Source organism: Protopterus annectens, chromosome 11.part0, assembly GCF_019279795.1.
Source record: "Protopterus annectens isolate FY-2018-M chromosome 11.part0, PAN1.0, whole genome shotgun sequence".
In the NCBI taxonomy this organism is placed as follows: domain Eukaryota; kingdom Metazoa; phylum Chordata; order Ceratodontiformes; family Protopteridae; genus Protopterus; species Protopterus annectens.
Window position 1 is genome coordinate 336869057 of NC_056745.1, and position 15919 is coordinate 336884975.

The window sequence follows — 15919 nt, forward strand, 5'->3', positions numbered from 1 at the left end:
TGGCAAATCCTGCTCTGCATTTAGAGTAAAGAGGCAGGTGGTAATGCTTGGTGAAGGTGTGCACTGATCTCCAAGTTGCAGCCTCCAAAATTTACTTGGTAGGTACTCCTTTGAGAAAGGCTGTTGAAGTGGCTGTTGCCCTGGTGGAATGTGGCCTAATGTTATTTGGGACTGATTTTCCATGCTGTGTGTAGCAGTAACGAATACAGTGTCCTATCCATTTGGATATAGTCTGCTTTGAGATAGCCTTGCCCTGTGATCCTGCAGCGTATGCTACAAACAGTTGCTCAGTTTTCCTGAAAGCTTTTGTTTTGTCCAAGTAGAAGCATAGCTGCCTGTGTATGTCCAAAGAATGCAGAAGTTTCTCCCCTTTATTTTGGGGGTTTGGATAAAAAGTTGTCAAATGGATGGTTTGGTTAAGAGCCACACTAGATACCACCTTTGGCATAAAGGTAGGGTTTGTCCTTAAAGAAACCCTGTCCTGATGAAAAATTATAAAAGGTTCCACTACCATTAATGTCTGTAGCTCTGAGACTCTTCGTGCTGAAGTTACTGCCAGGAGCAGAGCTGTTTTCCATGATAAAAATTTTAGATCGGCTGTACTGGCTGGCTCAAAAGGTGGCAGGGTCAGTTTTTCCAAAATGGAATTGAGGTCCCAAGTTGGTGTTGGTGCTCTCTGGGGCGGTCTTATGTTTTTAGCCCCTCTGAGGTACTGCTTTAGCAAGGGATGAGAGAATAAAGGAGGATCCGTGTTATGTGCTGAAATGGCAGGGGCGTGGATCTTAATTGAAGGATAGGCCTCTGTCCAGCATCTCAGTTAAGTATTGTAAAATCTGAGGAATGTTTGGAACAAGAGGGTCAAGGCTTTGAGCCTGGTTCCAGGCGCAGAATCTCTTCCATTTTTCTGAGTAAGCTTTCCTGGTGCTAGGCCTCCTGGCCTCCAAAATGACATCCATAACAGCTTTAGAGAGGTGTTGCCTGTTTGACTAATGAATCTGCCATGCAGCCACGTTTAGGGTTTTGAGCTGACCGTGCAGGATCTGAGCGTTTTGTTGAGTCAGAAGGTGTGGAATTTGAGGCAAAATCCATGGTGGGCCTTGAGCTAAGTTCCTTAAGATAGGGTACCAGTGCTGGCGTGGCCAGTCTGGAGCAATCAGTATCATCTGTGGTTTTTCTTGTCTGGCTTTTAGGAGTACCTTTGAAAGGAGAGGTAGTGGCAGGAAGGCATAAACATTTAGGTTTTTCCAGCTGAACAGAAGAGCATCCACTTTCCAGGCTTGCTTGTGATAAGTCCTTGTGCAGAATTTTTGTAGTTGGCAATTCAGTGGGGAGGCAAAAAGATCTATGTCTGGGCATCCCCATTTTTGCGTTACCATGCTGAAGATTTGTGGATTCAATTTCCATTCATGAGGGTCCATGATATTTCTGCTTAGATCGTCTGCCAGAGTATTCTTTCTTTCCTGGCAGGAATTGTGCTTGCAGGTGAACTTGATACGTCAGAGCTGTGTTCCACAAGGTCATGGCTTGCCTGCATAGGGGATAAGAATGACTGCCCCCTTGCTTGTTTATGTACCACATTACTGTGGTGTTGCCTGTCTTTAATAATAATTGTCCTGGATGCAGAAGGTCCTTGAAAGGTGTTAGGGCATTTTGAACAGCCAACATCTCTTTTTGATTGATGTGAAGATGCATCTGGTCTGTGGTCCACTTGCCCTGAATGCATTTTCCTGCCATGTGTGCTCCTCAGGCGTAATCCGAAGCATCTGTTGTTAGCATCTGCCTGGCTGTGGGTAGGGTAAAAGGCTAACCCTTGATTAGGTGACATGCCTGTGCCCACCATCGAAACTCCTGTTGTAGGCAGGGAATCATTGGTATTATTGCTTCTAAACTGTGAGAGTGTTGAGTCCAAACACTTTTTAGGTACCATTGTAATTTCCTCATATGCAGTCTGGCATAAGGTATTAGTAGTATGCAGGATGCCATGAATCCCAGGGCCTGCAGAATTTTTTCTGCAGGGAGATGGGACTTTTTTGCCAGTAATTAAAAATATTGAGTTAGTTGAACTTGTCTGGCGTGAGGTAAGCCATCTGGGCCGTTGTATTTAAGCTGGCACCCAGGAATATAATCTGTTGAGAGGGCACTAGTTTTGACTTCTTTTCATTTACTGTGTACCCTAGGGAAAATAGCAACCTTTTTACAAATGCCAGATGCTGTAGAAGAATGTCCTTTGTCTCTGCTTGAATGAGGCAGTCGTCCAGGTATGGATATATTTGAATTCCTTTTTGTCTGCAAAATGCAATTACTGGTGCCAGACACTTTGTGAAGACCCTGGGAGCAGTAGATAAGCCAAAGGGCAGTGCAGAGAATTGGTAGTGCATTGTACCAGCTTTGAATCTGTGGTATCTTCTGCAATTTTGTCTGATAGGGACATGCAGGTATGCCTCTTTGAGGTCCAGAGTAACAAGCCAAGCCTTCTTGCCCAGCATGGGTAGAAGCTGCTGTAATGTCAATATTTTGAATTTCGGAATATCTAGGTAAGTATTCAGAATCGAAAGGTCTAGTATGGGCCTCCAGGCCTTGTCCTTTTTCTGGGGACCAGGAAGAGTCTTGAGTAAAATCCTTGTCCTTGTTCTTGTTGTGGTACTTTTTGAATAGCTCTCATGTCCACAAGGGCTGAAATTTGTTTTTGTGCCTCTGCCCATTGATTTTGTGGCAGGTCTGGCATTCCTTTTAGCCTTGGTAAAGTATGAAAGTGGAACCTGTAACCTTGAGACACAATATTCAGAACCCATTTGTCTTGGGTGATTGTTTGCCAGTTTTGAGAAAAAAGTGCTAGTTTTCTCCCTAAGGGGGCTTCCAAAAGGGAAGTGCTTGGCGTACGAAGGGGAAAGTCATTGTGACTGTTTCCTGTAAGGTTGAGACTTGTCCTCACCTCCTTTTGGGGTTGAGGTGCCCCACTGTCGTTGTCTGTTTGAGCCTTGGGGTTGAGATCTGCCTCTTGGGCGTCTATATCTGCCTCTCTGTGGCCTGTCTGACACTGGAAAGGACCAATTCTTTGTTGGCCAATTTCTGCTAAATTAAGGTGGCTGTACCTGTAAGAAATCCTTGACTGTTTGCATAGATTTAGCTTTATCCTCCATTTTCTTTAACACCTCTTCTGCCTTAACATCAAACAAGGTATCATACTGTAAAGGAGCATCCAATAATTTTGCCTTAACATGATCAGGTAAACTCTGTTCTTTTAACCAAGCATGTCTTCAAATCACAGAACCTGTAACTGCGGCTCTACAAGAGGCCTCTAAAGAATCAAAACCACATTGCAGAGTACGTTTTCCCACCTGTTCAACTGCATGCAATAAATCCTGCATTTCTTTACAATCAGGAGCTTCTGAGCTTGCAAGCATTTTCTGTTTTAACTGAGCCATTAAATATTGTTGGTTCTGAAGCATGTGAAACTGGCAATTTAAAGCTCGTACTGCTAAAGTTGCAGAAGTGTATACTTTCTTGCCCCATCTATCCAAAGCTCTGGAATCTCTGTCAGAGGGTACTGGATTTTTTGCAATGGAAGCCTTAACCCCTTTTGGACCCTGGATAAGTTTCTGGATCAGCAGAAGGGTTTTTATAAAGAAACTTGTGAGAGTCAGGGACTCTAATACCTATCTGGCTTGGCTGGTGCAGGGGGCAAAGAATCAGGAGATAAGCTGGATTCGGAGAACACATCATCCACAATATGTAGCACAAGCGGCATAGCCAGGGGCCTGTGCTGAGGCAATAAAAGAAAATCCCTGAGCCTTTTCTTGGATTCTGAGTAATCCTGACTTTCCCAATGGAAATGCTCCCTCATGGTATGTAAAGTTTCCCCAAAAGAATAATCCTCAGGAGGAGAGGCTGAAGGGATAAATTCTTCAGCATCAGAGTCCTCATAGGGGGGTAGAGAGTATCCCTGGTCTGAAGAGGAATCAGAGGAAATGGAAACCTGATCAGAGGAATCAGTCTGTATCCTGCCTAGGCCTTTTCTCAGGAGGTGGATGGGAACCCCTGATTAGAGTAATGAGGTCTTCGACCATTTTAAGCATCTGTTTCTTAGGCATGGAGGACTGTCCAGGAGAATGCTGTACTTGTTTCCTTGTCTTTAATGGTACTTTTGTCTTGGCTGTTGTGAAGGTCTGAAAACACCCTCAGAAGCAGATGCCTGCTCAGCGGCTCCGGACCCATCTGAGGGATTAGTTTCCGTAGGCCCAATACCTTGAGTTTCCAGAGGCCTAGTTGTCTCCACGTGGGAGTTGGAGGCGGCCTGTGGCTCTGAGGTAGTGGGTGTCAGGGGCTGCGAAAGTGCCTCACTGAGAACCGATGAACCAGCGACTGGCCTAGAAGAGGTTCAGTCGGTTTTGGACCTCGGATGCCGGTCTTTATCCTTGTCTTTGCGTTTTTTCGGTATTGCGATCGTCGGTTGATCCGACGGCATAATATAATTGAACCTTCGGCCAAAGTAGTGCAAAGCAAAATCAAAACGTCTTTTTATAGTGCGTTTGTTAAATCTAGCACAAAACCGACAATCAGTGATGTCATGATCAGGGCCTAGGCATGGAATACAGTAAGAGTGGAAGTCCTTATGAGGTATTTGCTTCCCACAAGAAATATAATTATTAACTATTTCTGACATCGGTCTGAGGCAAGAAAAAAGTTTCCGCAATGGGATACTTAGCTTTATTGAAGACTTTGCATCTGAAATTCGACTTCGAAAATCTCAGGAGTCGGCCGACCGGCACTTGCAAACTGCTTCTGGCACCGCGTGGCAAGAAAGACTGAAGAAAATGGTGCTGGATGCATCTTATATACCCCTGGCGCACTGACGTCAGGGAAGAAGCGACAGCAACCAACGCCAGACCATGACTTTGGAACTCCGGCCGACTGCGGGACCGCCTGATGGCAGGATAACCCAAGTGTAATGACTGCAGCAGCGTAACACGATGAACATCCTGTTATTCTATAAACTTTCTAAGTTTGTAAGAGCAATATTTAAAAATTGTCCCTGTTTTTGGGCCTTTGTACCACTTTTATTTATGGCTTTGTCCAGATTTCTTGATCTAAGAGGTTGAGAGGTACGTCTGGAAGAGAAACTCCCACAGGAAGATACAGAAGCCTAGCTCTCCCCTCAGTCTGAATCACAGATCTGAGAAAACCCTACACCTGTTCCTTCATCATGCCCAGATTCAGAATCTTGAATCTCTTCAAGAAAAGAGGTACCTCTCTTTCTTTTACAAGAAATGACTTTACAAGATCATCAATAGTTTGAATTAAATCCTGAGCCAGACCCAGTAAACTACTCTCTAATGAAATTTGAAGAAGAGTAGATACAGGTTTAGTTTTCCGTTTCTTTTTGGCAGGGCAAATGGGGCCAACACTGTCGTTAATGGCAACAGCCTCCCAGAGGATGGGCACAATATTCTGTCAAAACAGGGAAAACTTCCCTGTTCTCTCCAAGGACAGAGAAGAGTGGCTCTATTACCCATTGAGGGGAACTCAACAGTCACAAAGGACATGAGTAACCCTTAGTGGCTATGGTGCTACACTAGAGGCATTTGTGGTAAAAGATGAGTGGTCTGAGGTGCAACTAACGGCCACATCAATGTAACCCACCTGTGGCTGAGGCAAACTGCTAGCCTGCTGTGGTGACAAATACTGTTGGCTTAACTTTCTTTTTGTGGCTGGAAGGAGAACCAACCATGGAACCGACAGTTTGGTACATGGTCAATCCAAAAATGGTGCTTCTTTCACATGGAAAATAAGCAGAAAGAACCAGTAAAATTTAAACGTTTTTAAAAGTCACTTTTTTCAAATAAAATCACAGTAAAAACACTTTAAAACATTTTTCCAGCCACCAAAAGTAAAATAAACACAATTTCTCCACAGAGAAAAATGGTTTTCAATTACTTTAACTTTTAAACTGACGGGAAAAAAGCACTTTCATTTAAACACACAGTACACTGTCGTGACAGTCCATTAAAATACAAAATCCTACCTTTAAAATATCTTTTCTGAGTGTAGTGTAGTAAAATGAACATTTTTTTTAAGTGAAAGTTTTTTCTTCTAAAGGGAACCCATCTGTCCTGTAAAGGAGCTGCACAAGCCGACTGTCGATCCAACCTTAGAGTGCACTCTTCGGCTGCAGGAAAGCTCTGAAGGGCTTGGCACCCAAATCTGTCTTTTTACTTAGTTCAGCTTGAGCTGACTTATGGTTTGGGCAAGTGGAAGGTGTCCTTAAGCTTTGTAAGCAGGACAGTTGTATCATATGCATGATATAATCCATACAGCTAAGGCTACTGCAGCAGTGATCAGTATGATGAACATATGGAATTACCCATAGGAAGGCATGAAAGAGGCTCTTGGGCCTTCGGGTATAGATATGGCAAACACCTGGGGCTGCAGGTAAGTCCTCACACACTGATCCTCAAAATGGAATCTTTGCCTCACCATCATTTTCTGCTAAGAATGTAGAACAGAAAATTTCTCCCATCTCTCTGTGGGTGGGCAGGGTTAAATTACCGGCACTGATAACAGTGCATCACATTACACTGTGCTACTTACTCAGGCAGCAGAGATAAAACCATTATGAATCTTGTTTGATTCACCTGTTGGCAACAAGAAGATGTGACTTTTCACATCAAACTCAGGAACTTCAATAGTCAAGACTGAAATTCAAACTGTGCAAGCATAACAACTGCTAGGCTAAAGTAATCCAATCACACACCCATCAAAGAGGGTCAATGAAGTCTGAGCCAAACATTTTCTCTTGCATGTGTCTGTATACAAAAAAACATAACCGGCAACATCATTCAGAAGTCTCTTGTTGGGTACACTCACGTTCACAAGCAATGGAAACGTGGAAGGTAGTACTATTTATTTGTTCAACCACTCTCTTCATGATCACGTAGGTGAACTGGCTCAAAGGATCCTATTTATCCATGGCGCAAGGTAAAAGCAAATGCACATAAAAATATACAAAAAAGGATAACAATTTCACACGTTTCTTACATTCAACCTACTACTAGCAGATGCACATCAGAAATTACAGATGATCAGATGACCTATGTTTGAGTAAATGCATGGGAATCTGAACTGGAGCTGGGGTGGAGTGGAAGTGAACAGTATTTATAAGCTTAGCCATCCATGGGTAAGAGAAGCCGTTTGACATAATGCCACACCTAAAAATAAAGTGAAGGGATAAGGTGGTGACATCAGGATCAAAGTGACATTCTGCTAATAGTAAGGAGGGCTGGCCACACATACTCATCATGCATAACCATCGGGTAACAGTGAAGGCAGCATCATAATCACTATAAGACAAAAGGTTAGGCCAAGAAGGGAGTAGGGTATGCATGACTGACAGACCAGCCCGCTCCCTAAAACATGACTCTATGAGGACAATGAATGGGCCACAGGACTCTCACCTTGGACAGAGAATGAATGACCCTAGCTTTTGTTCTAAATGAGGAATAAATGGGTCACATCTGGGTGCAAGAAAGGAAGCACCTGGGTAGTTTTTATGGGCAAAGAAAAATACAGATGACTGCATGGTTATAGCCCTAATGCCATTCACAGGATCAATGCACATCTTCAGAAAGTACTTAACCTTACAGAATACAGAAGAGGCAATGGCTTGTTAATGAACACTAAAATATCTTTAGTAGTTAACTTTCTTAAGAAACTGAGGGTGTTTACTACTAAAATGGAAGACCATACTTTGATTAGTGGTACATAGATTAAGGTCTATTAGTGCAGTAATCAATGAAAGATTTAATTATAGTCAACATGTTTTAAGATAATGCAGATAATTTTAGTGCACAGCACAATACACATAGTTATGAATTCATAGCAATTTATATGTATGAAACTATGCAGCCATTTTTGTCATTATGGTCTACCTGATTTAATCAAGTTGGAAAGAGTTTTGTAGACGTTTCATATCATTATCATCATCAACCCCGTTTTCCCCATTTTTTCTATATGGGGTCAGTTTTGCAACAACTGTCACCACTTCTTTTGAGTCAGTCATACACTCCTACCTTCAAACGGTCATGCCGAGTGGTACAGGTCTTCTCTCATGAAATCGATCTACTGACTGGATGTCCTTATTTTCTCATACCTCCCTCCTATCCCTTCTAAATCAACTTCACAAAATTGTATTCTGCTTTCCTGCAGGTCACCAAACTACCATAATCTGTTCTCGCAGACCCTCTCTGAAATTGAGGCTATACTTGTTTCTGCTCCAATATCCTCATTTCAACTGTCCCATATCCTCATTTCAACTGTCCCACATAATGTATCCTACTACTTGTCTCAGGAACTTATACGTCCCTCACTTCAAGCTGACTCAACTTCATTGCCCAAGTTTTGGTGCCTACAGAAGAACTGGATACACCACTGCTTTGTGCACTTTCCCTTTCAGCTTTTTTGGCATTATTCTCCAAAGACACGAGTCTGGAGTGTTTCTCTCTGGGCCTCTGCTGAAAATTGGCTCTGTCCTAGTCGGACTTTCCTGATCAAAAAAGATTGAATAAATAAATATTCTGTCACACATTATCCTTGACACACTGTACCATTTGGTTGTAGTACCTCTGAATCTGTCTCTGACCTCCTCATTCAGACTAGATTTCTCCTCATCCACTCTTCCAAGATACATGAAGCTGTTAACATGTTTCACTACTCTCCCGCTTGTCTCAAATGTCAAGCTTCTTCTGATTTTCCCCCATTTGCAACCATGACAAGTCTCTTGTCTGTACTCTGTTCCAGCCCATGTACCTTCAGTTTTGCATTCTAGTCCCCTATGATTTGCTGAGGTTCCTGTTCGGTGTCAGCTTGTAATGCCACATCCTCTGCATACATCAGTTTTGCTGAGCCATCCTCTCCAACTTTTTTGCTAATATAGTCTATCACTAGTATGAACAGCAGCTGGCTTATAGCGGAATACTGATGCACAACCACTACCAATGGGAACCCCTCCATAAATCCAAACACTATTTGCACTTATGTCACTGGATCATTGTACACAGCCATTTGCACTAATTCTACAAGTGTTTCCACAGGTTTACTATTGAAATTGCGAATATCACTCGGTCGACAGTCGTATGGTCGAACGCATAAGGTCGGAAACACAGACGTCGAAGACATTATAATCAATCGAGGAACGGTTTTAACATGGGTCGAGGTAGGGAAGATGGTTGAAGTAGGGAATAATACTGTACACCTACCTCGACCCATGTTAAAACCGTTCCTCGATTGATTATAAATTCTTCGACATCTGTGTTTCCGACCTTCTGCGTTCGACCATACGACAGTCGACAGAGTGATGTTCGCAATTTCAATAGTAAACCGTTTCCACACCATTGCTTGATGGCCTAAATCAGCTTTCTTGGGACTGTGTGATATGTTTTCTCCAAGATTAGGAATGTCCAGTTGGGCATTTCTCTCATCTCCAGCTTCTTCTCCATTGTCTTTCAATGTGGACACTGGATTGGTTTTGTTGCATCCTGATCTGAATCCAAACTGCTCATCTCCCATCTTATTTTTTACCATACTGAATATTCATTTACCCTTCATTCTCCCCCCTCAATTTCATGCAATACAACAGGATTCTGATACCTCTGTACTGCCCACAGTTGTAAATATTCTCTTTGCTCTTGCCTGTTGGCTGTAGAATGCTTACTCTCAAGTCAGCAGGGATTATGCCTCCCTCTCTCTCTCCACAATGGAAAGAATGCCCTCAGGAGCAATTTCACACCTAACTCCCCCAACATCTTGATGCTATGCTAAGAATTCAACTGAGCTTGCTTTCACATACTTCATTTCCTTAGTGTTATTACTTCTAAGGTGGGTTCTTCAACCTCTTTCATCATAAACTGTATACAGGGCAGTACAGCTTACGTAGGGTTTCTTTAATCAGAAGCTGCTGGAAGTACTTCTTTGATCTGCTTTTGATCTACTCTGGATTGGTAAGCAAACAGTTGCTGACATCCTTTATAAATATTGTCTGAGGAGTACTTTTCATTCTTTGCCTTGTAATCTAATAGTTTTTCTTTGTGCCATCTGCTTAGTCGCTTTCTAGAAGCCGGTAGAGTTTCTCTGACAGCTTGTTTTTTGCCATTGTGACTGCTCTTTTAGTTTCTGTTACACAACCATTATTCCTTCTCAGCCTGGTCTATCTTTTTTATGTCCCACTTCTTCCTGCACTCCTCCTTTCTTTTGATACTTTTCTGGACATCTGCAATCAGTCCTCCTCCAACTTTCTTTATGTATATTTGTACACCTAGCTCAGCTGCATATCTGTTCTATAGTCTTCGCATTTCTTGTTTTGAAATGCAGCCATCTATTTCCTCTTCTTTTGGAGATTCTGCTGTAACCAACTTCCAGGTCTTCAGCCTAGTCTCTGTTGACCTAAGCACCTTCTCTGACCAGTGCTTACAGATGACTGCAGCTACCAAGGGTTTATGATAAAGACAGTTTCACTGATGATGACCTTGCAAATTCTGATTCTACCCCAGTGCCCTTTCCTTATTAGTAGAAAGTCTACTAGAGTTGCATTTTGACCACACTTGTATCTGATCTTGTGAATGTGTCATATGGTGAACCATGTGTTGGCCACTACCAAGTCATTTGCCAAACAGAAGTCTAGAATGGCCTCTCCTTTACTCTTCTTGCCTCACCCATGTGGATCCAGGCAGTCCTCATATCCTGCTCTAATTATGAGCATTCATGTCCTCCATCATCAATATCGGCTAATTATCTTCCGCTTCATCTAGCAGCATGCAACTGCTGTCTGAATACACTCTTTTCCTCACAATCATAGTGTTGCTGTAGGACATAAAGCGGTATACATAATCTCAGCCTATCTCTACACTGAAATCTAATTTCTATGAATCTATCACTAATTCTGATAACATAATTCACTGTTACCAGAAGATGCTCTCCCTCTCACCATAACTCCAACACCATTTCTTGTCTGCCCTTTCCTGAGTAGCAGGCTCTGAATCCTAAGTGAAGTGACTGCTGCATTCACCTTCTACCTTATCTCCTGGATACATAGAATATCCAGTCTCCTCTTTACCAACACGTCATCCACTTCCAAACTGCATCTTGTCAGTGAACCATCTATATTCAATGAAGCAATCCTCAGTTCATTTTTTTGGCATTTTGAATGGGTTTGCATCCAGCTTTCATTCAACAGAGCTACCTCAAGTGATCCAGGATGGGAAACTGGACAGTGACCAGCCAGTAATTTATTGATCCAGGGCTGCTAGGCTTTATGAGAGGAATACACAGGCTAATAGGGATGTATACACTCTTTCCATCATTAGCATGGGTCCCTACTGTAGGTGGAAAAAGGCAACGTTCTCAACCCAATTAGCACTGGCAAATACCACTGCTCATTTTTGGTGACATTTGTCAATGTGATCAAATCAATTACAGCTAATTTTTACACTGACAAGTGACTAGACCTTAGTGTTTAGTCTGTGATCCATATTTTCTTACCTACAGGATATTCTACACTACAGCTGATGCCTAAAGCAGTTGATCTACACAACTTTTCCTCTGAAGGACACCACATACAATTTGTGCTGCTGCCCAGAACGCCATTCAATTATTGGTGCACTACCTCAAGTTCAATTGGAAAGGTTAGGTTTGAACCCAATAACTCCTGAAGTGGAAACACTGAGCATATTTTTTGGAGTTGTGAGGAATCTCAGAAAGATAAGGGAGGAACATGCAAACTCCATACAAACAGTGACTGGAGGTCAGGAATTAACCCTGTACCTTGTGTCTGTGAGGTGAAGACCTTAGCTATAACACTGAGGGTTAATGATGTGGACCCACAACAGTCATCCATTCCATTTAGAGTTTAAAGCATGGACTGGAGGTATTCAGTTTCACTGCTATGCCAACAACATTCAGCTTTACTTCCCTTTTACCAGGCATATGTGTGAGACTTGAACTCATCCAATCACAGACAGAAGGTGGCCATCTTGCACCATCAAGAATGAGACAACTGTTGGGGTATGCTGTTGTACAACAGTCATTGGTCAATCTATCCTGTTTATTCACATCTCTTTTGTTGATATTAGGCTGGAGTTTGTGCCATTTAATTAGAAATTGGTCATTGCCATTTATAAATCACTGTAATTAAAGGTCAGCTGACAGTTCTTAAGTCATCATATTTCCATCTAAAATATTTTCCAGACAAAATTCAAACACTAAGACTTTGAAACAGAAACCTGACATTCTGGCAGTGTCCTGAGACCTAACTACATATTCACATTAAGGAAACCATGATTCCTCCACCAAGGTACAAGGTTTTCATAAATAAATGAGCTCAAAAAGGTACAGATGATATAGCATTCTTGTATCCTATAAGCATGTAGTGTTCTCATTAAATAAAGTAGTGCACAACCATCAAAAACATACAGCTCTTCTTACCAGCTTGGTTAAGCACTGACACAAGGCAGGAAACTTTAACCTTTGCCACTCGTATTTAGATTGTCTATCTGCAAATACCCCATATACTTCCAAACTCTGTGTCCTAGTACAGCAATATTGATATACAGTGTAAATGAACATCGTCATATTGTGATACACTAACATTCAGGATGCTAAAGTAATGTTAGGTTAGTATGGGGACAAGATCACTGAAACAATCACTGGATACAAAATAACTTGATATTTATAAAGAGCACTGTGATTACTGCCAAAAAATCCAACTATAAGCATTCAAAGTAGCACTAAAAAAAATACACTAGACACCACGACACTTACCTCTGGACCTATTCACCTCTGCCTTTAACATGTTCTTAACTATACTACACTCATATCTTTATTTCCTTGGAAAACTGATGAAATTAAAGCCTTTAGGGTTTGAAGAAACATTTTTGAAATGTACAGAAGAGCTAAGGATCCAGTTCCTCTAAACACAGCTAATTATGGGACACAGGTTCCAATGAGGCAGAGAATACCCTCTCTGTACAAAGCTTTGAGCTGTTTATCGGGTGAAAAACCAGAAAGGTAGTATGGTCTCTGAGATTAATGCTGAAGCAGAAAGAGTGCAAAGGGATTAGCTCAGTAATTCTTAATTGGACTATTACTCCACTCCCAGCAAGATTTTGTATGGGACATCCTTCTTAGGAGCAAAAAACTGAATACTGATGCTTCCGAAATGCATAAATTGCATCCTTGAGAACAGGCTCCATGGGAAAAGTGACCCAAGGTTCCCAATCCGTTTCCTTCAGACTCTGGATTGGCCACTTCTGGAATGAAGGCATGAGGGCACTAGATTAGTCCAGACAGACCTTCATAAGCATGGCTCTCTCTTCTCAAATGGAGAAGTTATAGGAGCTATAGAAGGTGAGGTCTCATTATCCTTTCTTGCCTCAAGAAAAAAAGTAGACAAAATAGACAGTACTTTACTCCTAGCCCCAGTACTGAAATGTCTCAGCTCTTCTGATACAGGATGTGATAAGTGAACAGCAGGATGTGCTGGGTGTTAGGTAACAGGACCATGGTACCTAGATGTGACAAGTTTATAAAGGATTTTATGCAGACTTAAAACTGCATACCTTATGGGTGTACTCCTGCACTTACAAGGGCAGATTCATCACATGTTAAACAGTATGTACACATCTAATATTTGGGACATCTTACAGGCTCAAATGGTCATGCAGCACACTTGGGAATCTCCAACATTTTAGCAAGTGAACCTTCTTCAACTTGAGAGGAAAGCAAGCAGAGTACATTCTGCAAGACTGAATTGGACCAACCAATCTTCACTTCAGGACATTCTGATTCTCTGCAGACCACCTAGAAACTGCCTGAAAAGTTTGTGCTGGAGAAGGGGTCAACACTTGCATCAGAGTAGCCCAATTCTAGAAGAAGCGACACTGGACTCCCTAAGAAACAAACTGAGTACTCTGCACTGACCCACCTAATGCTAATCTAGCCAACACTAGGAAGGACAATACCGGACCCGAAGTCAGACACTTGAGAGGCAGAACGAACACTGCAAAGACTGACATAGGACTTGAAGAAGCCAATACTTGAGCCCATGATGGGTCAATGCCAGGGCAGACAGCTAAGCCTGTACAAGCCAGGCCAACTTTGAACCCTGTGGAGCAAATACGGAGCAGGGAGAATGGAATCAAGTAAAATGGGCTGTGAGCATAAGATCTGGTACTCTTGACAACCATAGTGCAAAGACCATGAATTCATGAGAATAAGAAAACTGAGAAAAAAATGGATTGCTCAAATAAGCTGTGCCATCACACATACTGCAAACCTGAAAGAGTGGAGAGGATTTAAAGGTGTCTGCCTTTGTTAAAGTTTCATAAGAGCCTTAGCAAGCTCAATATAATCAATAAACAGCAGAGCACAGCTGGAGACTGCTGAACAGGGAAGAGTACAAGATCCTGCCAAATCACGGTATGAGCAAAAACTGCTGAAATTGTTTGACCTTTAAGCAGAACTCAACACAACAGCTGAAGGGTCATAGGTGAGGGATTCTTCCATCGCAGTAACATGAACTTTTTCTGCAGAAAACATGGCTTTAAATGTAATTAACTTGGAATGTTTGTCTTTAAAGGCTGACTGCTTGATTGGCCAATAAAACACTTCTTAGACTAAGTAGACATGGATGGATTCTGGCTTTACAGACAAGGAGGAAGGGAAGGAAATGTAAAACCTAGTCTGCCTATCTTGATAGCCAACAAAACCAAAACTCAAAAAAGGAGTGTTTTGCTGAGACTTCTGCTTAACACAGATTATGAGCAAAAAGGTATGAAAGCTGCTTCCTATACCACTTTAAAGTAGCTTCATAAAAATTTGCTCAAATATCACAAGGTCTCTGAACCAAGTTCTCAGTCTAAGCTATACTCACTTATCATGACTATCAGCATGACTGACATTCTTGTCACAGGCAGACTTATTAGAAGTATGAGGTGTGACTGCAAAACAAGGAAGAAAAATGGTAGAAATCCGCCAAAGGCCCTCAAAGGGAATCGAACTCTCAGCAAACAGAGAAGGGCATAAACACTCCCCTCATGTAAAGAGTAGATTTCAAATAGCAAATTTCCTAAATTACAACAAACAATGACAAATTAATTGGCAAAGAAGGTCACCATCCAACACTCACAATGCCCAGACTCAAATGTCAACAGTCAATGTAAACAATTCAGAAACCAAGCATGATAAGCAGCAGGAAAAAATGGAAGAGGAAGCTGTAGGGTATCAGGAGAAGGGTGAATTGCAAATGAAGCCTGAAAAAATTATACCCACTGAGCTAGCATGGAATGCATGCCAAGGCCTGCTGAACAACAAACACTGAATTTTTCCCAGACATAAAAATGTTACTTCTGAAGTAATTCCAGGCTTTGTATCAGGTGACACTGGTTGTTATACTTGATTTCTCTCAAGTGATATTTTTAAGCATGCAGACATTTAAATCAGTATATTCAGAAATTAGGTAATGTACAACTTACCAGTGTAGTATTCGGTTGTCCTGCTGGTGGTTGGTAAAAATGTGTTACTGTAGTTGTATTCCCTTTAAAAATTCCAACGTCATACCACTGAAGGTCATCATTCCTAACCATTGCAGAGGACTGTAAAAGAGAACATCTCTAATTCTGTCACAACAGTTACAAATGCCAAAGATCTCTTAGTGCAATTATGAATTAACTAAACACTCCTATAATGCTGCATCCTGCACACTGTTGATGGCTTACATACATGGAAAAACTTCAGCAATAAATGACAAGTGAGCAGTTATCTGAGATTTAAGAGTATGGTTATCAAGAACTTCCCACACATGTTCATTTATCAACATTCGGTATTGACACAGAGTCCTTAGCCTGTAATCATGTATACATGAATAATCTTTCTT

At 41.8% G+C, this 15919-nt stretch overlaps 1 protein-coding gene across 1 annotated transcript in view; it reads right to left on the bottom strand.

Annotated features, from left to right (window-relative positions):
- HCFC2 (host cell factor C2) overlaps positions 1-15919 on the bottom strand; it is an 886151-nt gene that overhangs the window by 203651 nt on the left and 666581 nt on the right. The window contains exon 17 of the mRNA XM_044087200.1: positions 15519-15638. Coding sequence (XP_043943135.1) covers positions 15519-15638 — 120 coding nt within the window. The remainder of the gene's footprint in view (positions 1-15518; positions 15639-15919) is intronic.